The 27494-nt window shown below is 41.7% G+C and overlaps 1 protein-coding gene across 4 annotated transcripts in view; it reads left to right on the top strand.

Annotated features, from left to right (window-relative positions):
- Positions 1–27494, top strand: part of LOC141759794 (A-type potassium channel modulatory protein DPP6-like) — a 247028-nt gene that overhangs the window by 43255 nt on the left and 176279 nt on the right. The window contains exon 1 of one of the 4 annotated variants that reach the window (XM_074622187.1): positions 17121–17354. The exons of the other annotated variants lie outside the window; for them this stretch is intronic. Coding sequence (XP_074478288.1) covers positions 17250–17354 — 105 coding nt within the window. The 5' untranslated portion in view covers positions 17121–17249. Of the gene's footprint in view, positions 1–17120; positions 17355–27494 lie in introns of those variants that run through there. 4 annotated transcript variants of the gene reach the window in all.

The following is a 27494-nucleotide window of genomic DNA, read 5'->3' as shown; positions in this document are numbered from 1 at the left end:
GGAATACCAACGTTTTATACTGATGTCAGGAGTCAACTTGTGCTTGTGGCAGTATGTTAAGTGAAAGTTTCCATCACATTAAATCAAGCTTTATGGGAGGCCAGTGAGTACTTCTTTCCTCGTGATGATGCAGCCAAAAGCTTGACTCAACTGCTTCGGGAACTTTGGGAAATATTCGCCGCTCCTTGACCTCAGGCTGCTTGGCACATGTGTGCATCAGTATCACACTTTAAATATTCATCAGCAGATATTGTGGAGTTATTTCCTTAATTCCTGATCAGGAAAATCGTTTTGAGTAATTTGCAGTGAATGTTTTTGATCAATTTTAAAAAAAATCTGCATTACAAGATTTTTTCCACTAGGGGACAACAAGCTGTAAACACTGACTATTACCTTGTAAGATTGTTATGGCTAACGTTTTACCAAACAGTTGCCAGTTTACAACCGTAAGTCCATAGATATCATTCACTCTCTTTTTATCTCTGTTTTTGGTCTCCACCAGCTCCTGATGGACATATCTTGCTCTTAAGCTGCTAAAAGCTCCACTATGTTCATCAGCTAGTTGCTAACAGTGTCTGTCTGTCGCTTGGTGGGAAAGAACAGTACAATGAGTTTACCAGAGCTTTTTAACTGTCAACAGCTGCCTGCTGTTGTTGCTAGAAGCCTATAGCTATGAGAGCGGTGAGACTGAACCAAAACAGTGAAGTTGCTGTTAAAAAGCTCCGTAAAACTGAGGAGAACTGCAGTGTTGGGTAACTAGTATCCGTGTTCATCACCTGCAGTGACATCTTTCACATTATAATTATTAAGGCCTAATTCAGATTTTTTTAATGGACTCGGATCTGTCTCTTCAATACGAAGATTTTACTATTCATTCCTATTTTTCCTCCGTGACAGTGCAACGTGACCGGCTCTAGATCTACTTGGAACGGCTCGGGCTGAAGGTGGCTTATGGCCCCGGCTGTGACCACTACAGCACTTCCCGCCCGGACCTCGCCGCTTCCCGTGACAGTGGACTTAGTGCTCACTCTGTCCTCTCTCCCTTGGGGGAGGGACGGTGTTCCCGTCACCCGGACGGACTGTCCTCAGTGCGTCAGGGTTGGCAGTGATGTCGGCAAGCCGCCCGACCCGTCATGAAACACGGACCCTGTCTCGTTTACCATGCTTTGTGGGTGTGGCTTTTTTTGCCGTGTCACCACCATTCATATCTATACCACCAATATGTTTATGATTAAATTGTTTACAAGAGTACAATGTTTTTCATAGATCTAGCCGACCATAATTTTGTGTGTGGGAAAACATAATGTAGGCTAATGCAAACTTACTGACAAAAACAAACTTTAAAGGGAAACTGAAAATCTTGTTTTTTTGCTGACGTGTACTCCAGGGTGTGGTCAGTACATGATGACATCACTGTTGCATGTGGTTTTAGGTGCAACACAGAGAGCACTTCTGACCACTCCCAGAGAGGGAACTGGTATTAAATAATTCTTTAAAGAACTGACTCCATTATGGAAGTAAATGTCTTAAGGTCACTCTTTCCAGCTCTGATCTGCATTTATTGTGTAAAAGAGGCTCTTTGTGACTTCAGTTTGTGTCCCTGTCCGTCCTGTTTCTGTGATTATAAAGTGAAGCCGGCCTCAGCAGTGTTTTTGTCAGTATGTATTGATTGCGAGGGAAATACCTAGAGTCTGACATGGCCAATTTGTCATGAACAGTAGAGGCGCACACCCAATGCCGCTGTACAGGTCCAATTCATCACACCGTATCGACTCGCCTCAGCTTCTTCCTGGCCATCAATTATAATCTTGGGTAAAGTGATCAGCGCTGTGCTCCGATCCCTTTTGTGTTTATCATAGATGGTATGAGAGTAGTTTGAGCTTCTAGTTATTGACTGATCTGTGTTTTAGAGCTCAGCTTTGTAATGTAGTAACACAAGTAGCTTTTCCATCCTTTATCTTTTTTTCTCTCCTCTCTTAACCCCCATAAAACACCTTCCAATATTCTACATTTACCCTCCGACACTTCCCTTTCAGCGGCGTTTTCCTCAACGCGTGCGTCTCTTCCACAAACCCATGGCATTTAATTTTTTCCCGGCGAACAAGAGAGAAAAAAGCTTCGGGGTAGATTGATAGATTTGGGCCATAATGAGAAGGCTCTGACTCGCAGGCTGTCAGGTGAGAGCGTGTCTCAGCGCCCCCTGGAGCCTCGGAAAGGTCAACGTGCCTCTTAATCAAACATCAGGCAGGCCATCCCCACTGTCAGCCGGACGCCGCTGCTCGCTCCCCGCTGAGTTTAAAGTTCACTCCCATCTGCTCCATGAAAGTTACCCCGAGCCACAAAATGGCAGCGGTTATACTCACATAAAGCTGTCGGGAGGTGGATTTGATAGCAGTTGATGCCGGGGTCTGCTGATGGAGGAGAGAGGCTCTGAAAATGATCCCAACTACATGGGACGGTGCACGTCAGTGACACTCAAGGAGCATCTGTTTTATTGACTTTCATAAGTTATACTTTATTTATAGGGTGTCATTGCACTATAAAGATGATTTTAATACCATGAAAGCATGAAGAACATGAGGCTTGGAGGATGTGGTTTCATCCCTTTGTTCTGAACTTTTGAAAGGAAATTTCCCTTTGGATGAAAAAGCATCCTGTTTTTCTCAGCCGGGCATCAAAACATGTTTGATTAAAGAATTGTTCTTTCAAGCACCACAGTCTAAAAAATGTTGAAACTTTTACTTACGACAGGGGGATGTGCCGTCTCAAACCAAATAGCCGCAGCCTCAGAAGTGACTCTTGAAAAATCCAACCAGCCTAGGAAGTAGCCTGGACCGAACACGTGGACCTCATTACTCATTTACCTTTTGACACATTCTTCTCTGCCAGAGCAAACCTCCTCAAAGAGATCTTTGAAAATGAGTACTCCACTTTCCAGCCGCGATTTAATACGAAGACGAGTCGTTCATCTACAAAGCCTTGGCCAGGAGGAGCGATTCATTACGATGAGGCCTAATCAAGTTTGGTGTGGCTCATTGGTCCTCTGTGGGCCGCAGCACACTCGAGCACTACTATTTTCCGAAGGCAAATTGGTCGTGGGGATGATGTCCCTCTAATGATTGTTTCTAATGTAAAGCTAATGTAGTGGTGATCAAAGCTTGCCTCTAGAATTTAGAGTGTGTGTGTGTGTGTGTGTGTGTGTGTGTGTGTGAGAGAGAGGTGGAAAGGAGAAGAAGATAATTGCCTTTCAAAAAGTTTACCGGAAAGTAATTAGGAGGAAAAGTTAAAAAGATGTGTGGAGATGACCGTGGAACAAAAGTGGCTCTTAATTCTTCATTCATTCTCAACACTGGTTAGTGGTAATAAGGTAACTGACTAAAAAGGGACGAGTGAGGTGTTGCGTTCATATCTGCTGAGCCTGGGAAATTTCCTCTTCTACTGTAGACTCAAGCTGCCTCTGACCACTACATGTCTACACTATAGGAGCAACTAACAGTTATTCACATTATCTAGGAATCTATTTAATCGATTAATGTCTTAGACTATAAAATGTCCAAAAGAAGTGAACAATTCCTCAAAAATGTTTACATTAAAGGTTCCATCCATTCATAAAAGACTAAAAATCAACTGATATTAATAAGTGATCGATATTCTTTTTTGCAGAAATTTCAGAAATTAGCTCTAAACTTGCAGAATATTTTGTGGAAAAATCACTGTGTGTCTTTCTGAGTCAAAGTCAAAGTGACTAGAGCCAGGGACAGCAACCATATTTCCCAGCTGGCGCTCTGGCTGCAGTAAAATGCATCGATGCCAATTGTGGCCCTCTCTCGTTCTCTCTCTGCCCGTCTCTCTCCCTCTCTTTTCCTCTTCTTGACCACATCCTCTCCTTGCTCCTTCGCTCTCAGCCTGCCGCTACTGTATGCCACTTAGCAAATGCTGCTCAGAGTTGAAGCACAATTAATCATCTGTGCTAATCCGGTATAATCACATGTGTAGTGTACACAATTAAATGGAAACACATCCTAGTATATACACTGTAAGGCCACATAAGGTCATATAGTAATGTGTTTTCATTTTTTTTTTCTCAGTTTGTGATTTCTTTCTCTCCCCAAAACATAATTAGAATAGAAAAGTGTAAGAGAAGCAGTTATTGGTGCCCTCTGAAACAGGGCACTGCTGAGAGAAAGCCTGCATGCACAGCTGGCTCTTCACAGATAAGCTGAGGTTAAGAAGAACTCATAATGCTGCGGTTTATTAGTCTCGTAATCACGGTGACAACATCTCGCAAAAATATTCCGGGTTATTGTGTTAGAGTGGCTAATTGTGCAGCCGATTTGTTCAGCCCTGGCAACAGCTAGAGATAATATACTGTAGGAAGCCCCGAGAAACATCCGCAGCCAAGTAAATAAAGAGCAAAACGCCGGGCCGTAACTTCTGAACAATAATTGCCAATTAAGCAGTCAATCATGTGATTAAGGCCTGATGGACATTAGTGTTCCTATAAATCAGTTTTCGGACGTTTGTTGCTGGAACGTGTGATCGTCAGGTCCCAAATGATGGTGTGTGAAATGAAGTTTGCTCCTACTGTGGGTGTTTGTGTCCCAGGCCAATCAGCCGCGCTGTAATTATTGGAGGCACCACTTTCTGCAACACAACAACTTCTCTGGAAAGTGCTGACATTTCAGGGGACATACCAAAGCAAAAAAAAGTTTACCTCGCTGAACACAAACTCGAATAAAAGAAAAGTTTTTTGAGCATAATGAATTTACTGTAGATGCTTTTTTTTTTAATTAGGATATGCAAATAACGTATTTCTGTCAATGGTTGTTTCAGGTATAAGCCAGATGTACTTGTCAAAATGTTTTTTTAAATTTACATTTCATATTTCCCTTGTTTTAATCCCCTCATACTGGGCTGTAAAATTATAAATAAGTAGTCAAAACAATAAACCCAGAAAGAACCAACCATTCTTGTTAATTGGAACTTATTTTATGCATTTCATGAAATCCACTAGCGAAACATCTGTCCATATAAGAAGAGATGCATTTAGAGCTAAATCGTCGCTTTAGTGTATAGCACACTAATTGGCCTCCAATTTAGACTGCAGCATAATTGCAGAATTAGCTCTTATTTCCATGTAGGTTTCACTGTAACTAAGGCGCTCATTGAAATTCACAGGGGTGGGAAATGAATTTCAGGACCGTGCTGCTGCTTCATCGCTAAATTGAGCAAAATGTGTTCTCTCTTTTAGCAGTAGAGAAAGCCACTTTGTCCCCGGGGAAATACAGCAGCGTTTCTGCAGCACTCCTGCTAAAATGACTATGTAACCACGGGCGTCCGATGACAAATTTGTCAGTGACGTTTTTTGCATGTCTCTCTTACACAGAAAGGAAAACAAATGAATAATGGCCGCCCTGTGAAGGCGGTGTTTGCGGCGGGCTGTCTGAGGAGTTTGTGTAACCGCGCTGGCTCTCAGTTATGATTAGGGGAAGGTGCTGTACGCCTTCAGTTTATTGTTGTATTTATTACGGAGATATAGTGACACTTGGAGAGAGGAATCGTGTCGAAACTGTGGAGTGTTGTTTCTGCAGCGTGTTTCAGCTCTCCTCAAAAGAGGCTGCAGGTTGAAATAGTTAATCAGATGTATTGAAGCATTACAGATTGCTTAGATAAATGCACCACGAGGACTCTTTTATATAGGATCTGGCATTTACTTGCCGTGTTTTTTTTGCAGCTTACAGTGTGCATGACTTTAGCTTTAACAAAATATTGAAGATGTAAGCGCTGTCGTGCAAACCCGCAGGGAGGGAAGAGAGAGAGATTTCAAACTGTCAGGTTTATCTCATGCATAATCGCTTGCACAAATAATGAATGATAGGGCGAGAGCGCCGACAGGGGCTTCATATCTGCAAATGAAATGCTCGCTGCCGCTGCTGCTGCTGCTGCTGTGAAAGAAAATAGATGGAGGAAAAACCACAGTAACCTCTACAGGGACAAACTTTGTTAGGGCTTCACAAACAATAGCAAATAAGCATATGTCGTTATGGCCCGGTAGAGCCACAAATAGCTTGTCAGAAGTGTGAACAGAGCAGTTGCCCTTTATTGCTTTCGGTGGTGTTATGGCGCCTTTGAGCTTCTCTCTTCCGCTCCACAATAAACGAGGAGCTGCTTGCTAACTCAGACCACGTTTACCTTTGGGGCCTGTGTGACTGAAATGCCCCTTTCATCTAGGAGGGATCTGTCTGTCTCAATATCCCCCTGGTGCTTATGGCGCTGTGCACACAGAGGAGGAGAGGAGATAGAGGGATGTGCTATTTCTTTGTCCACCACGGCGTATCCCCCGTTTGTGTACCCTCTCCCACCCCTCTTCTAATCTCTAGGGGGGGGAAAGTGGAGAATGCAATCAGGACAGGAGGGAGGACATCTGGACCTGTCTACAAGGAAACAAGGGGATGGTTGACTGGCAGCGCCTCCAACCCTCCTCTGCTACCTTCTGTTGAGCGTCCCCCCTTCCTCCTCCTCCTCCTCCTCTTCCACTTGTACCTGTCAGCGGTGCAGTGGTTGAGATCTCCGAGGTTCGCTGGTGCTATCCGCTCGCTGCTCGCACAATATCTCTTTATCCTTCGCCCCCGTGGCCCTCAAGATCAAACCCACAGAGCGGAACCACATATGTTATGCTACGCCAACATTTGCTGTATTCTCAAAGGCTCAGCTCGGAAGTTTTGACATTGTTTAACTTGCAGCCAATTTTCTAAAACACACCTAAAATCAGTGAAGAAGTGTAACTGATAATACTTTTTTAAAGAAAAAGTTCACATAAAAACCCAAAAAATACAGCTGCTAGTGAAACCCTTTTGGTTTTGTGGTTTGGGGTACAGCATAATATTTCTACAAGAAGAGGCCAAATCTAAATGATGGTTCATCACATTGATATATTTCCAATAGAGCTAATATCTAGCAGATTAAAGAGGACCTATTATGCTTTTATGCTTTTTCTATTGTCCTTTAGTGTGTTATATAGTTGTTTGTGCATGTTAAAGGTCTGCAAAGTTACAAAGCCCAAAGTCCACGCCAAAGGGAGTTACTGTCCCCCACAGAGACACTGCCTGATATACCTTGTTTTGAAGTCCTGCCTTTTCTTCTGTAACGTAGTGATGTCACCAAGTAACACATTTGAATAATACCTGCCTATGGCTGTTTTGGCACGCCCTCAAACAAAGCTAGTTAGAACAGAGCTGGAGCGGAGTCTGAAGAGTTTGTTTCGGTTGACCAATCATGACTGTTGGCCAGCTGACCAATCAGAGCAGACTGGGCTTTTCGAGAGGGCGGAGCTGAAGCTCAAACAGAGAGTTTCAGACAGAGGGTGAAAAGAGGTGCTGCAGCACAGCCGGTATGAGAAAAGTAAAGCGTTTTTTGGAACATTAAAGCATGTAAACATGTTCTAGTAAAAACCTCAAAACAAGTATGAAGCTGAAAATAAGCATAATAGGTCCTCTTTAAATCAGATTGTGATATCAGTCCGAAACATTTAAAGAGCAATTCTTCTGTCAAGACTTACCAGTTTGTACAAACCAGAGATGAGAAGGAGACTGTTCTTTAGTATGAGCATAAAGTAATAATAGAAATTCTCCCTGCAACAGCAGCTTCAATAGAACATAATTCATTAAAACTGCAAGTCGCAAGATGCATTTGTAGTAAATTGTTTGATTTCTGTTTCTCAACTGGAAAAGCTCCAGTTCTCTTATCGCTCACCTACGCAGTCTGAATGCAAAGCGTTGTCACCTGCTATATACAAGCAGGGAAACACCAGCTGGAGTAGAAGCAGAGGTAGAATCATTACTCCTGCTGTATCTGAGGATGGGCTTTTCCTTTACTTATTTTTCATTTCCAGGATTTGTGGCTCACCATCCAGGATGGATTGGTATTGCGCTGTGCTGTTGGCCAGAAGATAGCCCTGAAAGGTTCTGAGGGTTTTATGATATAAGGTCATGGTCACAGGGCGACAGAGACCAGATTAAATTATAGCTGCAAGCAGCAATACGATGACCTGGCTCCAGTCTAGATATATCTACACAGAGACAAAGCAAAGTTTTTTGCATTTGTACAGAATTCATTGTTAGAGAGTTGAATCTGAAGCATTTCATCTGCTCTCTGAGGATGAAAATAAATCCATATGGCCACCAATTATGTCCAAAAAACAGTCTGCATCATTCTGCATAAGATCGGACCATTCTTCAGAGGAAGTTCTTATTTATTTATAGGAAGGCACATCTTTCCTTTTTTTTTTCCTGAAATTCAATACAGAGAGGAAATTGAACCAAATCAATGTGGAGATTTATCACTAAATTAGGCAGCCCAGCCTCACGGCAAAGCGTGGAATAGAGCCACCTGTTAACTGGAAGAAAGCATGTCAGCGTCACGTTTTGTGTCGCCGAGATGTGAATATTACTGCATAAAGGTGCAGTGTTATGAAGTGACATTTGTCACGTGTTGTGTAATGACGGACGTCTAACTTCAGAGCTAAATACGTAGTATACGAAGTGAGAAAGACCACTTATGGTGGGCGGATCAAACAAATACAGGACTTTCAAGCGGGAGACCGGTTTTCGAGACTGGTGTTTTGGTTTACAAGTTACGTTAATGACGTTTGTCATATGTTTTTCGTACTGACAATAGGTTGTTTTCGTGCGTGTTTTACTTACTTTACGTACTTATTTCAAGCCCAACCTTGACGTTTTCCCCTTAACTTCACAAAGTGGTTTTCTTGCCTAAACCTAATTCCGTGGTCTTGTTGCCCCCTGTTGGTACTGAACGTTAATACAGGCGTGTAATAGTCACATCTCTCAGAGACAAAACGTGACACTGATGCTATCCTCTGGTGGACAGGTGGGTCTATTATACGTTTTGGTGGGATATCAGGTTGAAATTAGAACTGGGGAAACACATTACGCACATTACATTTGATAGTGTTGAAAATATTTGTATTTCATTTGTTTTTAAATAGCAATTTCTTACTTTTGTCCCTCATACTTCATTCCTCATCTGTACAAAATAAAAAAAGCCAAAATCTCAAATCTCAAATTTCACATAGGTCAAGTAAATTTTGACTTAGATTTAAAATATTTACATTTTTTAGTTTTATGTATATTTCAAACAAACTAGAGGAGTCAAAAGTGAATTTTCTTTTCTATTTTTTTTACTAAATTTGAGTGATACAAGCACATATAGTTATTTTTTTTTTTTTTTAAACAAAGTTTCAAACTAAACTGTTGCTATAGCGATAACATCATTTTTATTAAGTTGCTAGTTTTTGTTCATAAGGACATGGTCTTAGTAACAGGAAATAAAACAAGAAAAAGACGCAAAGAGAAGGACAGAAACAAAGCCATTAAAAACACAGTGTAGTCAGCACATGCGAAGTTGGTTAATATCGGCATTGTCTCAGGAGGTAGAGCGGGTCGTCCATTAATCGGAAAATTGGCAGTTTGATCCGCGGCACCTCCAGTCTGCAGGTCAAAGTGTCCTTGGGCAAGATATTGAACCCCGAATTGCTCCGTAAAGGGCAGGATGGCACCTTGCATGGCAGCCTCTGCTATCAGTGTATGAAGGTGTGTGTGAATGGTTAAATGTTGACATGTAGTGTAACGCGCTTAGAGTGATTGGAAGTCTAGAAAGGTGCTATGTAAATGCAAGTCCATTTACCATTTACCATTCAATATCAGGGGTTTCCAGCTAAAAATAACCTCCAACACTTTCTGCTGAAGTCTTGAAACTCTTCGCGCTAAACTGCTGCACAAACTTAAAACATTTTTTTTCCCGTTGCTCTTGTATTTAATCCTCTTTAAAGTTGGATGAAATCCATTTATCTGTCCAGCATGCAGCTGATCTGATGCTGAAGAAGCAGAGCGGATGCAGAACAGCACATCAGCAGGCAGCGTCTGACATTGCTGTGGGAAATTACATTCCCCCTCCTGATCCCGCTGTCATTTACCTTGAGACGCCCGTATGACGAGCCTTTACATTATTAAATGCGGCGCACATGCTCCTACATCTGTCACCATATTGGCCTCTCCTGCCTGTAATACCTGATCGGCTGAGGTCGTCATCAGTCATATGCAGCTGAACGGCGTTTGGATCAATGGTCAGGCTGGGGAGTGGTTCTGACCTTGGTGCTCATCCCCTCCCATTCAAACCAGCTCCATGGAGAGTGGGAGGAGGTATTAAATCCCAAAGCTAATAGGTGAGTATTTATGAGCGCAGTAAAGTCCTCAACCTGAAGCATTTACTCTCTGCCCATCCCTGTATCTCTTCAGCATGGCATGAAATTAACTATATGCCAGTGAAGTGGGCTTTTCTCGCTCCAATTTCACTTGTGACAAACTGAGGCTAATGGAGGAGGTGCCTCGGATTAATGTCTCAGCGTTTTGGTTAAAACACCCTCTCGGCTGAGTGAGTGGGCCAGTTGTTTGTTGGTGTCAGTGAATTACTTTACCCTTCTGCGTCAGGCAGAAGTCAGCTTAAAAGGCTATTAGTCATTGTCCCTCATCTATTCTGTCCAAGACAGATTGTTTTACTGAAGGCTGCATTGAGCTCCGTTAATCTCTCTCTGCAGACCTCTCATTAAATTATTACTTTGTCGCTGCTGTTGTTTAATAGGAGCTAAATGTCACACTGAAGGTGTACTTTGACAAATGGAGGTTGATTGGTGAAGATGTTTTCTTACCTGGGAGAAATTGTAGATTTCTGCAGTTTTAGGTTTGTCCATGAGATGGATTGATGCAACGTATCCTCATACAATGGTTTGTATGATATCTTACGAAAAGTTATTCTTCATTTTTCGTGCACTATCCTATGAATGTCCAGCAACAAGTGACGCACGTGTACATTTTTCGCTTCGGTCTTTTTAAAAAAAACTTCCCTCTTCAACAACACAGCTTATTTAGGTTCAGGAAAAGACTGTGGTTCAGGTTAAAATAGCTTCAGAAGTGCCGTTACTTCATCACGGGAAGTTAAGTGACAAATAAGTCAAAGTTGACTTCTGTTTTCACACAGGATATGAACAGCGGTCACCTGTTCAAAAGTCTGGTGTTTGTGGAACCTCCCTTTCACCCTGACCTGCTCCCTACATGGCGTTTCTCGCTCTTTATACTTCCCGGTTCCCAATTACGTGGATTACATACAAATTAATTTTGTGGGATACCGGTATACACACAAACAGTGTGATACTTTTCATAGGTACAAATGGTGTATGAGAACAGCTTGACCTATGAGCTGTTTACAAAACCCACATTGATATTTTACATTCATACCATATTCACATTCATGTTTTCTTATTATTTGTAATGCTTTTTGTAAATTTCAAGGCATGATTAGACTCAGCATTTGTCTTGTTTTTGGCTCTACTCAGTTTTAAAATATTGCTATTGATTGGCATTTAAAAGTCAGTGTTATTCAAACCCTATAGGGGTTAAACATGCATGGTAACCCTGCTAAAAATGTCAAACATTATCTCTGTTCTTATATTTGTCCCCTGGGTCACTGTTTTTTTTTTTTTCCTTTGTGTTGCCTTGGGTGTCCTGAAAGGCGCCACCAATTAAAATGTATTATTATTTATTGGTATATAGTTTTAATTTTAATAAGTGGGTAAAACTGAGGGAAAACAACATAAATCCAGAGATAAGAGATTAAGTGTTTACTTTAGCCATTTGTACTTTGAGGAACTTGTGCATGATTAGCACATTATTTTTGTTTTCTTTACCATCTGGCGGGTCAGGTTACATTTTTAGTGAGAGAACAATTTAAAGCAAAAAGGATGAGCCTAAAGATTTCAAAAGAATGACTCTTCCTCCCTTTAAACACGAGAGTAGGAGTGTACAGGGCTTTATCTGCTGTGAGGTTATTGCTCTCCAGTCGTGATTGATTGACGTGATTGGAGCCCTTTCTTTAGTGGAAAGCTTCTTCATAGTGTGGCGATACTGTGTTCTGGGACTTTTGTCTCTTTCTGAAGTGTCAGTCACTGTCCTCCACATATTAAAAAATGAAAAATTTCCTTGAGCGTTCCACGTCGTCGCCTCTTTACGGCGTACTTACTGACTCCGTTCCCCTCTAAACCGCCTCTATAGTAATTGAGATGAGCCACAAGAGAGATGAAAACTTGGAGCCAAGTCACAACTTTCATCTTTTAATCACAAGCCGTTCATTGAATGCAGACTTCCTTCATCTCCCCAAAACCTCCCTAAAGATTTTTTTTTTTTTGACGCATGATATCTCTACATATGGGCCTGGCATTATATTCTGATGGTCCTATTAATAACAATTCCACTAAAATATAACAGCAGCGAGTCTCTCAGACAAAGGTTTTATTATGAGCAATGGGGCAATTTGTTATAGAAGCATGTGGGTGTTCAGAGAAGGCCCATCACTTATCTAAATAGCACAGTCGTACGCTGAATGTCAAGTTATTAACTATGGCTGTAATACAAATTCAATTCAGGGGCCAGATTAAATTAGCAAAATGCTGGACTGCTTGCTAATCAAAAAAATGGAAAGCTACTCTGAAAAGGATTTGTTCTACATCATGGTCATTTCTCACTGGGATGACTTCGGGCTAAATGTTTTGCTTCCTGTTTTTTGATGCTTGGATTAAATTTGCCAGTTGGGCATTTTAAAAAGCAGTCGCTGTATGTTTCTTTTCCACCGTTTGAAAATCTGATTAGGATTTTCATTTTAGCTCCGTTTCTTCCCTTAAGGAGAGTTTAGTCTTACCTCGCTGGCTCCGGCTTCATCTTCGTAGACAATATGTTGGAATTGCCTTCAGTGCTTCTTCAGACCTCGGGGACTTTTTTTTTCATTTTGTCTCCTCGCTCCTTTCTTGTGATCTGTGGGAATTGAAAAGTCAGTGCTCAATAATGGAATGAATGGGTTTAAAGGGTTGAGGTGGAGAACCGTGTCCTCAGCCAGGTATTAGTTAACAGCCCAGACACAATATCAGATGAGTGTTTGATACTCCGTCGACCGTGAACGCTCCACCAGCTGCAGATTAGTCACTCCATTGCCTAGTATTTTTCATCTTTAATGACTTTAGGCTCAACTATTTTGGCGGCTTTTTCTGGTAATGACTTTGTCAAATAACTTCTATAGAAACTAAAATTTGTACAAAAGTAATAATAACAATATTACATTGACTTGTCAGATAGGTTAATTAACATTTCCTCATCATGTTATACCAGAAAAAAATCATTTGAATTTGCTGTTGCAAATTAGTCGTACATAAACATTATTTCTAGGAGACATGGTTATGAAATTAAATCATAAGACGTGTCATCCAAAGGCAGAAATGTTTACACCTGTTTCAAATGGCCACGCTCTAAGATGGAGCATAGACCCTGACATTGTAGCCTCATCCTGGCTAGATCGCACTACCTCTTCATCCAAGAATGTCTTTTGCATGTCTTTGTAATCTTGATGTGATGAATCGTCCAAACAAAGATAACAGCTTACAGTCTTTTTAGACAGTCATCAAAAGCAGTCATGGTGTCACATTCAAGTATAAGCGAGAGGTGACAGAAGTAGTTGTGTAAAGAATAAAAAAAGACGCTGCATAATTTAACACAACAACACTCCCGGCCAAATGTTGCTTGAAGTCGGTGTGATTGTTCGATTGTCTGTTTTGGAAAGTTACAAAGGTTGTCCAAAACACAGTCTGTCCCGATTTCAGTGGCAGGAAAGGGGTTTGAGATAGAGCTGCTCTGGCAATGATACTGACCTGTACTTTATAAATTGATTGGCTATCGGCCATGATGTGATCGATCCCCCCTGACTACAATGTCTTTGTATTACAAAACTCTCTTTTTCAAGCCATTAGCCCTGGCAGGATGTCAAAGTTTTAGTGCCACAGCTACAGTATCCTTTGCCTTATATTACTTGACAACATTTTTTTTAATTTAATCTTTAATGACTTTTGCTTTATGTTCAACTATTTTGGTGGCTTTTCTTGGTAATGACTTTGTCACATAAGTTCTACAATTTGTCCTATAATACTGAAAAAATCATTAAAATTATTACTAATTATGTTGAAATAAGCAAATGCATTTAACTCCGATTAATCCCGAACACAAATACAGAAAGGATTAAGTTGAAATTTGTGTACTGATCAAATATTGCCTGACTTTCTGGCAGCATTCGATGTACATTTGATGACATGATCTGTTTGTTTGTCACCATAATTCGATACACAAACACATAATCCAACGAAGAAATACATCCAGCAAGCCGATTTAGTTACTTTAGCTTTCCTGATTGGAATACAACTAATCACATGGTGTGTTGAATTTGTAAACCATAAAATACAATTTAAATCCAAGTAGGACTGACTGTATGTCGGATGAATGCGTTTCTCTTTGGCAGCAGCAGGAACTGTCTGTGTGGATTGAAACATCTGACGTCAAGGTGAAAAATGCTCCATGGTTCCTGAGCCAGGTCTCTAGATGGACCAGATGGACCTGCTGAGTTTTTACTACATGATTTCCTGAAATGTCTCTCAGATATTGCTGATTTTACTGTAGCGTTTATTCCTGGATAATATAGTGCTTTCACTATTTTTCCCTCAGCTGAATAGAGAAGCAAGCTTTTATTGGAGGCTTTTCCATCCAATTTACTCTGTTTTATGTCGACTGGGTCGTATTTCAGTAAGATGCCTCCCTGTTTTCCAATCTGCTCCTGCGGTAAGGTTCCCATTGCTGCTTTTGATGTTACTGAACACCTCTTCCAGTTCCCTAATGAGTTTCACATTAAAAGCCCTCCAGCAATTCAGGTTGCATCATTTCTTCCCTTACCTGTTTCACTTCACAGACTTTTATTGTGAAACATCTGCATCGAGTGTGAGTGAGTGAGTTTCATTAACGGGAGCTTAAATCAAATAATACGAAGTTGAATGATCTGAATGAATTAATAAGTTCATAAGAACATGTAAATTAAGCAATTGTTTTTATGAAAGCCATTGTATTAACTACCATTTCTGTACGCCTCCGAGACGGCAATGGTGCAATATCTCAGGAAATTTGGCACAAACATCCACTTGGACTCAAGGATGAACTGATTTGAATTTGGTGGTCAAAGGTAAAAAAAGCAAGTTTTTGGCCATATTTATGACAATTTCGCACAAACGTCTAATAGGATAAAATGATGAAGTTATGACATTTTGGACAGACATGGATGTAAAAGGCAACTTGACTGGTTAGCGGAGGCACACAACAGCAAGGTGATAATTATGTATATGTGTGCTTGAAATGTAAACCTTTTTACTAGAATTTACATATTGCTAAATTGTTTTCCCAATCACGTTGTGACGTCAAACACAAGCGTTGCCTGGATTATGTTCAGAGGCCACTTTTATTTCTTACATTTAACTACTGTACCAGACTCGCAGGGAGGTGGTCGGGGTGGATGGTGGGCACACAAAGGCAGAACTTTTGCATCCTGAGTCGAGGTTTAGCTGGAAGTTGGTGTGATTGATTGTTTGATTAAGTTTGTCCAACACAGTCTGTCCCAATTTCCGAAGCAGAAAGGGGTTTTCGCCATGATGTGATCGATCCCCACCGAATACAGTGTTTATCACCTTAAAAAAATGACTTTGACTTCCATGTGGAAATACAGAAAAAGTTGGATCGATGCTGTTAAATGATGCAACAAGCACTTAATTTTAAGCATACTGAGGCCTTTAATTTGTTCCAACAGACGACACATTTGGGTACTTGCTATTTATTTGAGAATATATGTTATTTGGCAGAATGAGCCTCCTGAAATCTTTCCTCCAACCCGTACCATGGATACCTGAACTTGCATTTCTGTCAACCTCACAATGGTGTTCATCAGTGGCAGCCAGTTTGTTGTCCCTGTTTTTTTCTCGACTAAGTAAAGCCCCTAAAAGTTTGCAGGTTGGACCAATACTGACCGAGCAAATTGAACCTCATGGGAAACCTCCAGAACTTTCTTATCACCTAAAGTTTGTGCCGCCCTCAGTGGAACTGTTCAATCTTTCTTCAATCCCGGCCCTGCTTCTCATTTACTAGCTGCTGGCCCGGCTAGTTGTTTGGCCAACGTACAACAGGTCGTTCCATTTCGGCACTTTGGCTTACCACGCTGTACCTATAAATGCTACATAAATTTAGATTAGTCCTTGCGCTGTGCCCTGGACCAGTCTTCCAGAGAGGAGAGGGTAGGTAATTTACGAGGTGCGATCTGTGGCACGGATATATCGCCACCAGTTTATTACAGCCTATCACAGGGACTGATTAAATTGATCTGCAGATTGTTGGACAGCAGCAGACGCCTCATTCCGCCGCAAACACAAACTCTAGTGCGAGTTGTGTTGCAGACGTGTTCAATATCCAATAACTTGAGTCATGCAAACATAATATGACAACTTCTATTGCTTCTCTTTATTGCATTCTGTTGCATTTCTGCTATTTTATCAGCACAGACATTTTAGTTTCCCGTCTGTTGTTGTGTTTTCCTCTCCCTCCCTCCCTCTGTCTTTCTGTCTCTTTGCCCACCTGCCAAATCTAAGCAGACACACACTCACACATACACACACCTTTGCCTCACTAAAGCTGTGATGGAGATGTAAAGAATGCTGTTTGGCTGTGTTTGCTGGCAGATGCTTCTCCCATGGCCAGTCCGACGGATTACGTTTATATGTCCAATTTAGTTCAGGTGCTGAACCTGCCAAAAAAACAAAAAATACAGCAAGCCTCTTGTGGGGAAGAGCTTAGCAGGGAGGGAGAAAAGTAGGGATAAGACTGAGAAAGACGAGGAAGAGAGTAGTGAAACACAGACCGTCTGCGGCTACCACAAGTGAGAGTTGGAGAAGACGACTTGTCTTGGAGAGACAAAGACTGATGAACCCTATAAGGGAGCAGAGTCAATGAGGTAGGCTGTGAAAAGTCACAAAGGGGATAGGCAGAGCGCTGTGGAGGAACGACGGGAATAGGGGGGGAGAGAGACAGCCGGAGCCAGTGAAGCTGGGGAGCACACATTTCCAAAGAACCCATCCCGGCGAATGGATCTTCGCGCATCAGACCAAATCCTTGTCTCTATGTGATTGATTGGCTAATGTGGAAGTGTGCTCGGAGTGTGCTAGTCAGCTGACTGTGGGGGTCTCGGACTCTGTGGAACAGGGCTCCACTAATCCTCCCACTTTAGGGGAAGCCTCCCACTCCTTCAGCACTTGTCCGGAGGACTTTTTCTGTATGCTGAGGAAGAGGAGAGAAGTGTTGGAGGAGCTTTTTGTTACCACTTCAGCCATGTCAATGCTAATTGCCACCGGGCAGATAGATACCACCACCTCCAAAATGGTAAGCGGCACTCGTACTGTAGTGTGCATGCTGTTGAGCCGAATCTGTGACTGCAGCGTAGTGTTTGTGAGTCTCTTCTTTATTAGCGCTATTGGGCCCATGTGGTTTGCATGAAGCTAATTCACTCTAAACAGACTTTTATATTCCTGCTCTTTTGTTTAGCTGAATTGTTGCCATTTTTATGGATCTTACATAATAGATATTAATTATGATCTGCAGCAGTTTTGGGAATTAGCACCAGCCACCAGCCAAATGCTGGTTAAATATAAAAGTAGCTGCAGGATTTACTTCACTCACCAGCCCCCAAAAAACAAACAATGGTAATCTATTGAGTGGCTGGTAGGTTTGCCACAGTGGCAGGTGGACAAAAAAGTTAATTTCGAATAGTGATCTGCGTTCTAAGTGCACACCTGGACCGTCCTGTCAGTGGACAGACGGGTAAAGCCACTGGACTGTGCTGCCAGCGCCGTCCCCGTCTGCTTCATAACTCACTCACTACTCTCAAGGCTACTGGGCGAAGGTGGACGTTAAATCAGACTCTCCACCTGTCTCGTTAAATCAGCCTCCCTCCGCTCATCTTTTTTACCTACTTTATTCGCCCCCTTCATTTGAACCCTTTGGAAGCCCATCAAAGTTGTGTCACATCAGCGGGTCTGATAGAGCGTGGCTCGGGCCAGAAGTGACTCTTTTAGTGCTTGTGTCCGCTTGTTTGGGGATGACATATACGCTGCTGCAACACACTCGTCGAGTGGCCTTGGCTGGTTGCAGTGGTGTGTTTTTGCGAATTACATGAGTTTCAGATTGCTTTGAGGATAAATGAGAAGCTTTTCACTAAAATACTGACATTTCATGGTTGTGAGGTGGTTCACTGGACTCTCTAAAAGAAATTCAACAGTTTAAACCCGTAACAACAACTAACCGCCTACGGGCACTGCATATCAAGATGCAACTCCAGTGCAATTACATTGCGAGTGTGAGCAAGTAGAGCAACTGTGAATAACAATTAAGATTAAAATAAAGCAGCTACAGTAACGTGCAGTGATCGACATATACATTGCATTTTTTTACACCACTAAAGTCACCTCTGAGTGGCGTTTCTTGAACTGTAGTCAAATGACACATGCTCAGATTATGTTGTAAATAAGGTACGTAATCTTCCTCAAAAACATTTTTTTTTGTTATATTTATTGAAATTGTCATTACATCCCAACAGCAATCAATAAATCAAATGCTTTGACAAAAGGAAAGAAAATAATCCAGTATCTGTGGCTGTTGCAGGACTGTAATAAACGGGGACCTGCCTACCTGTGTGCACTCTGCCTATGCACTCATTGGACATCACCACAAGATGATAGCTTGACAGCTAACAATAGCCATGTTCCTTTACGTTCATTATACGTTTTGAAGACATCCTCACTCCCGGCCAAATGTTGTCATTATATGTGTATGTTTGTTAATGTTTCTTGATTTAGGGACCTTTGGAGCTGGTGCTGCTAGCTACTTTCATTGGAAAAGAGTTGGCAACACTGGGCTCGGATTTGTGGTTGAATAACTTTTAAAATCCAGCATACTAATGCAAGTTGCTCAAGATTACCAACCGTAGCTTTAATTAGCTAGACCAATATGTCAGACGGCAGGAGCAGACACTGTTGGAGTATATAAAAAGACATAAAGTTAAACATGTTGCATGCTCACATACATACACCAGTAAAAAGAAAAACTGAATAACTTTTGGGAATTGGTGAAGGCTACCTACAACTAATAACAGCATATGGGTTTGATAAGGAAATCTGAAGTTAAAGCTATAGTATCATTACATTCTTAATTGATAAATCATGACTATGTAGTTTTGTTCTGTAAAACACAGCAGACAGCCCCGTTTTCTGCCATTGAGTAATATTGATGGTCCTGGGTGTTTTTAAAAATAAGCCTGCACACTGGATTCAACACATTTCCAATTTCAAAGAGGCCAAGCATGAGCTACTTCATAGCTGGTGTATCCCTGCTTCCCTGTTATGCAACGGCTGATTCAAATAAACAGCAGGCAACAAACAACCAGGCCATATTTGCTGGAGAGTTCCTGTGAGGCAACATTTACAAAGTTACTTCATCTTCAGCTTTATTACAGAAAATCACAGATTGTCACTGTTAACGTTACATAATCAGCATGTTGCTGAAATAAACAGGATTATTAATTTGTAAATTGTCAAATTATGGTAATGTTATTGATTATTCTGCATTACTGACTGTGTTGGCCATTGGTGCATTATACTGTGGTCAATATGTGCTGGGTGCATGAGCATAATGTGTGGACATCTGCTTTTATAGGGGACAAATCATGAGAAATTCACTTTTTCAGTGCTTGTGCTCATACATTTGTTACATCTGGAGTGTTTACCAACCCACAAACTGTGAAATAAGACAACCCGGTGTGTTTTTTGTGAGCTGTCTGGATCAGAAAACATGTGATTCAACATGCCATTCAGATCTGACTCCCCTTCCTATGTCACATGCAGGTTCATTAGAATATATCGCCCACAGCTTGAGAACTACCGTTGCAAAGGTGTGCCGTATTTTTCTTGCAAGCTTATCAGAACAGACGGGGCTTTTTCAGGAGGGGGGCTTAAAGAGACAGGCGCTAAAACGGAGCGTTTCAGACAGAGGGTGAATACAGGTACATTCAGACAGACAGTATGAGGAAAAATTATGTATTTTTTGAACATTAAAGCATGTAAACATGTTCTAGTAGAAACCAGTGGGCAACTTCCGGGGTCTGAAAAGTGAAGCCAATGCTGAAGTGCCTTAAACTTGCATTCTCTCTAACAGCCAGCAGCGACTCCTCTGGTTGCAAAAAGAAGTCTGATTGTATAGAAGTTTATAAGAAAATGAGCCTACTTCTCACTTGATTTATTACCTCAGTAAACATTGTAAACATGAGTTTATGGTCTCAATCACTAGTTTCAAGTCTTCTTCAATACAGCATGATGTTCATTTAGTACATTATGGTCCAATTTAGAGTCAAATAGACCATTGTTACCTTCTGATTGACAGGTCGCTACCACGGCGTTGTCCGGTCTGGGAGTTTTCCGTGTTTTCGTCTTACAATTTTAACCATTTCAGTGTGATTTCAGTTTACGAAAGTTAATTATAAACTTCTTGGTCGCCTAAAAATGTCTTATTCAGCGTTCGGTTGTACTTTGCTCCACCCTCTCCTGTCACTTCCGGTTGCAAAAAACCAAGATAGCGACGGCCAAAATGCCGAACTTGAGGCTTCAAAGCCGTAGTCTACAAACCAATGGGTGACGTCACGGTGACTACGCACACTTTTACAGTCTGTGGTAGAAACCCAAAATACAATTATGAACCTGAAAATGAGCATAATATGTCCCCTTTGAAAAGAGGACCCAGTTTTACTTATTTAACTGCTTTTATCAGTGATGCCTGCTGCAAATTATCATGAGTGGGCCATTTGCCAAAGTGGAAGTGTATATCTCAGCTGCAGTTGTCCTTTTTATTGCTAATATCAGATATCAGCAACCGGTAGTTTAGAAAAGGGCAGTGTCATATTTTAGAGTTTCCGTTGTAGATCATACTAGTCAAAATCAGCTGAGCAGTTGCTTTTCTTTTTGCACTTTTTGCTTCTTTGACACTTTTTCAGGGACAGTACATGTATTTTGAAGTTGGAAAAAAAATCCATTTCAAGCTTCATGCTGCTTCATATCTTGAAAGGTATCACCCTCCTGTGCTCTCTCCGTGTCCCCTTTCATTTTGAATCCCGCGGTCTCAGAACGTGCTGTTTCATCAACTAGTCACCAGTGCACTTTTAACAGTGATGTACTGGATCCCGTGTCCCGGAGCCCGGGGTCAGCCGTTTGATACTCGTAGATGAGATGATTTGCAGCCCCAGTAGCAGCAGCCGGGCCTGTCTGAGGGGTTTGATGTCCCAGATTTAACACAAAGCTCCCCCACTTTCCCCTCATACCTCCCCAGGCAGACAACACACATCACTACTCTATGTTAAGATGTCTCATTTCCCAGCTAATGTGTCTAATTCCAATCACTCCGTTACATTAAAATGGTTTCCAGCTCATGGACTATTATCCCTGATGGAAGTTCTTCACTTTAAACACTAGAGATGCTTTAAGTAAGGAATGAGATGGGGTGGATGAGTGTGTAGCAGAGTGTGGGAATGTATTTTAATGACATTTTGATAGAAATGTTATCGGAAAAAACACTTGTTTTACCTTACAAATTCCACTCAGGTTTCTTCCGGCGTGAAGAAATATTTGTTGTGCTATGTGGCAGATGAGTTCTGTAAAAAATGGGGGATATATTACCAAAAAAAAAAAAAAAAAGGCGAGATTCAGTATTGATTTTCTGAAATGACAGATGATTGACTGCAACACACAGCAAGGGCTGGAACATGAATAAGTGATTTTCTCTGCGGACATTTGTCTCTGGCGCAGCTCCTCTGTGGCATTTAAGTCCTACTTCTCTTCAAATAAATCAATAATTACTTTAAATCTACAGTTTTCAATTTTATTTTTTTTGTCATTCATGCAACCTTTTCACTTTTCGAGCCAGAATACCAAACAGAAAAAAAGCTGAGTGGAGAAATGACTAATGTGGAATTGAATATATGGATTTTTTATGGTGCTAATTGAAGTCCTGGCTAACGCGTTCTGGCCAGTTCACTTGGCCTCGAGTCAAAATTGTGACTGGAATCCTCTCGTAAAACAAATTAAAAAGCCATCAGATAGCAACAGCAGGTTGTTGTAGTAATAACAAAGCTTTTTCACGATCATAAATCCAAGGTGTGTGTGTGTGTGTGTGTGTGTGTGTGTGTGTGTGTGTGTGTGTGTGTGTGTGTGTGTGTGTGTGTGTGTCTGTCCTTTCCGCCCCCTCTTACACTTTTCTTTTTCTCTGTGCACTCTTCTCTCTGATCTTCCTTCTGTGTTTTTTTTCTTTTCCCACCCCGGCCTTGCCTTCTGTAAACCTTATAACCTCACAGTTATGATTTGAGGACATCTGGAGGTACAAATAAACAGAGGGGCTCGGGGTGTGTGTCATGCTGCAGTCTGCGGTGCTCGCAGCAAAACAACAAGAGAAGCGATAGAGTAATAAGCGAGGGGAGCTGCAGCAGCCAGACGCCTGGATTCTTACTGTTTTGTGATGCTTTTCACCTGATAACTCTTCCTTCCTATGAAGTGACTGCTACAGTAGGCTATTAAAACCTCTTAATAAGCAGCGGCCCAATGGTGGGCTCATGCTGAGCAGACAAACATTGTTCAAACCCGCAGAACTTAAATTTAAATATAGTCTTTAAACATAGACCATAATGTCAGACTGAATTTGAAGTAAATGTGCATAAAAATTTGTTTTGGAGTTAAAGTGTAAACTTTATATATCTACAATGAAGAGTTAGAGCTACTTTAGGGCAAACAAAATGGGGAAAGCTGTATGTTGAGACAAGACTAAGAGTCTACAGTCACATGTCACATTAGCGTCTCTGTGAGGCTGTACTTTCAGCTAAATGCTAACATCAGCATGCTAAAATGCTCACCGTGACAATGCATACTAATGTTTAGCAGGTCACCATCTTACCTTAGCGTGTTAGCATGCTGACCTTTCTGAAGTGCACAGAAAAGCTGAGACTGATGGGAATGTCTTTATTTTTGTACATATTTGGTCATAAACCAAAGTATTCACACTTCCAGGAGCCAAAAATTCCACAGCAGTCCATCCAATAACTGTTGAGGAATTTCAGTCCGGACCAAGTGGTGGACCGACAGACAGATGTTAGCTGTTAGCCTGGCAAAACAAATGTGTCTTGGGTTTGAATATTTCACTCAATTAAAACGTCATATAGCCTCAATGAAGAGATGGAATAAGCTTATACGGAAAATATGTGATACTATGTGGAAAAAGTTAATTTTAGCATTCTTTAAGTTAGACTACTTAAAGGGGCTAAATTCAGAGCATATCTATGAGTGAGGGATTGCGTCCACATGGCTCTCATCATGGCGACGGCTGTGTGGAGCCATGTGGAGGCTGATAAGCTGCGGCCGTGCTTGGCTTGCGATTGGTTCGAGCAGGTGACCTCGAAGTCGCGGCCCGATCACTACTGCGCAGACTCTGGCTCCAAATGACATAAAAATCTCAAGATGGCATATTTTGACTTCACTTCTGTACAGTGGGAGGAAGTGGAGATGCGTCGTCCATCTTTATATTCAGTCTATGGTGTTTACCTGAGGAACTGGAGGGTGGGCGCTACACTTAAGCAATGACGCCGTGGGTTGGGATGGTGTTATAAGCTCTAACTGCTACATGAGAGCAGTGCAGAGTGGCGGCGATTGGCTTGCCAGTGGGGCACGCTCACATGCACTAACATGCACTAAAAGCATGCACGGCCGACCCGACTATGTCAACAAATGGGAGGGAGAGAGACTTCATTCTCTCCTCAGGTAGATATTACTCCTCTATATCTTTACATAGCAAATACTTGTTTGCAGATATATTAATGCTCTGAATTTTGAATTTAGCACCTTTTAAAGAAACAAAAAGGAAAACTGTATATTATTATTGTGATTCATGGCCTTCCTCGAAAAAGCAGGCGTAGATTCAACAGCCAGGACTTTTACAGTATCAACCTCACACAGCTAGTCCTTTTCAACTTAGGATTTCACATGTTTATTCAGTCCCTGCTAGTGGATTTGTTGGGTTATTGCTGAGCCGCCAGAATGACAAATCAACCCTCCGCAAACAGACTTTCCTTACTTGGAACCCCATCTCCACCATACGTGAAATTATTCTGCTGGCCCCGTTTGGGAAATGGGATCCAAGTCAACAGAGAAGCATGAGATAACTGAAATGCATTTTTTTTTTCCTTCCCTCCCGCCTTGCATCTGCAAATTACCTTTGTGCCTCTTACACTTTATATGTGCTTGATGTTTCACCCACCGTTACGCTCACGCCCGCTCACAGCTCCGGGCTCTTTTCTATTTCTCCCCTTCAGCCCTCCTACCCGCTCACTCTGTCCCTCTAAATTTCCCGGGGACTTTATCTGGCCCATTTCAAATAGGATTGAGACTCAATTTGCCATGCTTCATGTCACTTTGCCAGAGAAATTCCACACTTGATATAGACACATCATAAAACTGCAGAATGAGCAAAATATGATTTGTCAAAACTTTTTTCCCTCCGTCTTGCTATTTGTCATTTCCGAGATTTGTTTCTCCATCGTAATGCTTTGATTCGGCGTGAGGGATCGGCGCCGCTGCATTGGGCAGATGGAGGTGCCCGTCAAAAAAAAGTGTTGTCGTCGGATTGCTGTTGAGGCGGGGAGGTGGTTTCACAGCGACAAGTGACAGCACCTATTAATTTGGCTATTTAATTTTAAGTCCAACGGCGTCAGGCTCCAGCACCTTCAATCTCCCCCTGTCATTCAAAACAAGCCTCTAGCCAGCGGCCACAAACACACACACACATAGAAGAGGAAAAAAGGCTTTTAATCTGAAGCTGAAACTTAGCCTGTCCTTTCCTGAGAATGTGAGCACCCAGGAAGAAGCCTTTAAATCTATCAGACTTATACACCACCACATTTTTAAATTGCTGCTGTGACATCTCGGCGATACTTAGGGACAGATGTAAGGGTGTGTAAAACGACCGCAGCTGCAAATTGGGTTCTCTTGTCATAAAATAGAAGTCCAACAGACCCAAGTATCCCGGGTAATGGCCAGATTGATCCTCCCTCTGTGAAGCTCGCGATTGAAGGTGGAGGTTTATGATAGTATTCTCAGTGAGAAATGGACCGCAACAGAGAAATGTGACACCACAGTATAAATTCATGAGTTCTCGCGCTCTCTGAACCTTTGCTCCCGTTGCGAACGCCCGCTCCCATCACAGCTTCAATGCATTCTTCTTCTTCTTCTCCTCCTTCAAGGTCAAACCTGTCTTTTACCTCACATACAGATGGCAAACTTCCCCTCTCTTTTCTGTCTTTCAAGTTTTCCAGGTGGATTAATTAACTCGAGTAGCATATGTGCGCATTTAATTAAAGAGGCAACACCATATGACTTCCCTTTTAACTTATTTTTAAGATTCAATTTAAAGGGTCTGTTCACCCAAGCGCTCATAATTTTGGTTTAATTTGCCCGGGTTTTGAGTTTTTGTTTTCACCTGAACGACTTTCTACTGAAAAAATAGTTCCTCAGAAAAACTTTTCACAGAGAGCCTGTCGATTATTCAAAGTAACAGGACACTGTTTCGAGAAAAACATGTTTTTGTAGATTCCGAAAAATAATAATAATAATTTTCAATGTTGTGAGCAGCACAATGTTGCCATTGTTTGCACTTTTAGCGCTGTTAGCACCGTTAACTGTGAGCTGCTGGCTCAGCCGTTGCCATATGGAGGCAATAGATATGTTCTGAACTTCGAGTTTAGCACCTTTAAAGCTGCATAGGCTGTGATAAAACGGACAAACTGAGACAAACTATGTTAAGGGAAGAAAATACAGTATGTTTTTTTTCAACATGGGTGAAATGGCCCTTTAAATCTTGTTCTCATTAAATCTTAAGCATCTTTCTTACACCACCCAACATCAAAGATATTGATCCTCTTGTTTAATTCATGTTACTTAAAGCCCGTCAGGGTGATTGACCACCTCCCTCCAGGCCGCATCAATCGCTGTCTGGCAGTCCCATAACTTTAAAATGTGCTGGCAGCTGCTGGAAATACTGTGGCCAGTGACCCGACAACTCCGTCTGCCACCTCGCTGTGCCAGCTTCTTCCACACACACCACCTTCATCTCTTTACGGAGGGGAAGGATTTAGAGACTGCAGCCTTCCAAAGTAAAGTTCCTGTCCAGGGAGGGACATGTGGCTTTAAAAGCACAGCTCTCGCACTGTGGCATGAAATGAGAAGCTGTCATAAATCATGGTGGTCGGTTTGACAGAAGGAGATGCGTTGGCCGATGTGAACTCATGGGCATGCTTCCAATTTTAGCCTGAAATCACTGAAACACAGTGAGCTGTTTATTCTGAAGTAAATATGCATGAATTAATTATATTGCATTCATCCACTAGATGGCAGTGTTTGTCCACTGCTCCTAATTTAGCTATTGAATATCTGAGTGTAGTTATTGTCTTTGGCTTGGGGTTTTTTTATGAGTAAAAATTAATTAGTGCACACAGAGGGGTTATTTGAGCAGAATACTGACACAATTTCCGGTCACTGGCTTCCAGGAATCCAGCACAGTGGCTCGCCAGGGAAGGTTGCATTCATGCATGATTATTACATGACAACTCAATGAGAACTGTGGGTCATACGCAATGCAGCAGCAGCTATTCTAAATCCTCTCTTTGTTCTATTTTGTGATATACAGGTACTACTCTAAGTAGAAGTGCACAGTGATTTGTTTTCAGTCACTTCTTTTGCTTCTTTCGTCCTCTGGAAGTTTGCGACGTCCCCTCTCAGCTGATATCATCCTGTCCTTCCCCACAAACAGAGCAGGGATTAAACCGCACAGCTCTTCCCTCTGCCGCCCAGCTGCTGCAGGGCTGATCTGCTCAGAGAGCCACAGCCGGCTGCATTTAACTCTTTATAGGGAAGCCTTTGGAAATCTTGTTTAGTACTTTCTATGATCTCTATCGATATGATGGGGGTAATCTAATAAGGTGATGTGGCAGGAAGGGCCAAGACAGACCACAATGCATGTCCAGGAAGTTACCAATCTTTATTTATCAGTTTGACGATGTTCCACATATTCAGTCCACCTTAAAATGTACTGCATCTGTACCCTCAGGATTTCCTGCAGTAAATCTTGCTACCGAGCCTTTTTTCTTCTTGTTAATCACATCACTACAGTGCCTGGAAATTGAATTTCATTTGCCAGACTCTGAGATGGATTTGATGTGCAGCAACACATGGCAGCATCTTTTTTTTTTTCTTCTTTTATGAAACCTTTCTAGGAAATCAATGGTAAAATATTTTGCAGATGCATAGCAGAGCTGGAGCCTGTGCTGTCTGTGTATATGTGGCTTTGCAGCCGAGTAATCGAGTCATGCAGTGGTACAGTAGGGTGTGTTTTAATCTTTCGAGGAAGTCGGCTTAATTGAAAGGTAAATCCGAACAGATGTGA

This window comes from Sebastes fasciatus, chromosome 21 (genome assembly GCF_043250625.1).
Source record: "Sebastes fasciatus isolate fSebFas1 chromosome 21, fSebFas1.pri, whole genome shotgun sequence".
Lineage (NCBI taxonomy): Eukaryota > Metazoa > Chordata > Actinopteri > Perciformes > Sebastidae > Sebastes > Sebastes fasciatus.
The sequence above is the reverse complement of the archived record's forward strand: the minus strand, read 5'-3'. Positions and strand labels throughout refer to the sequence as shown.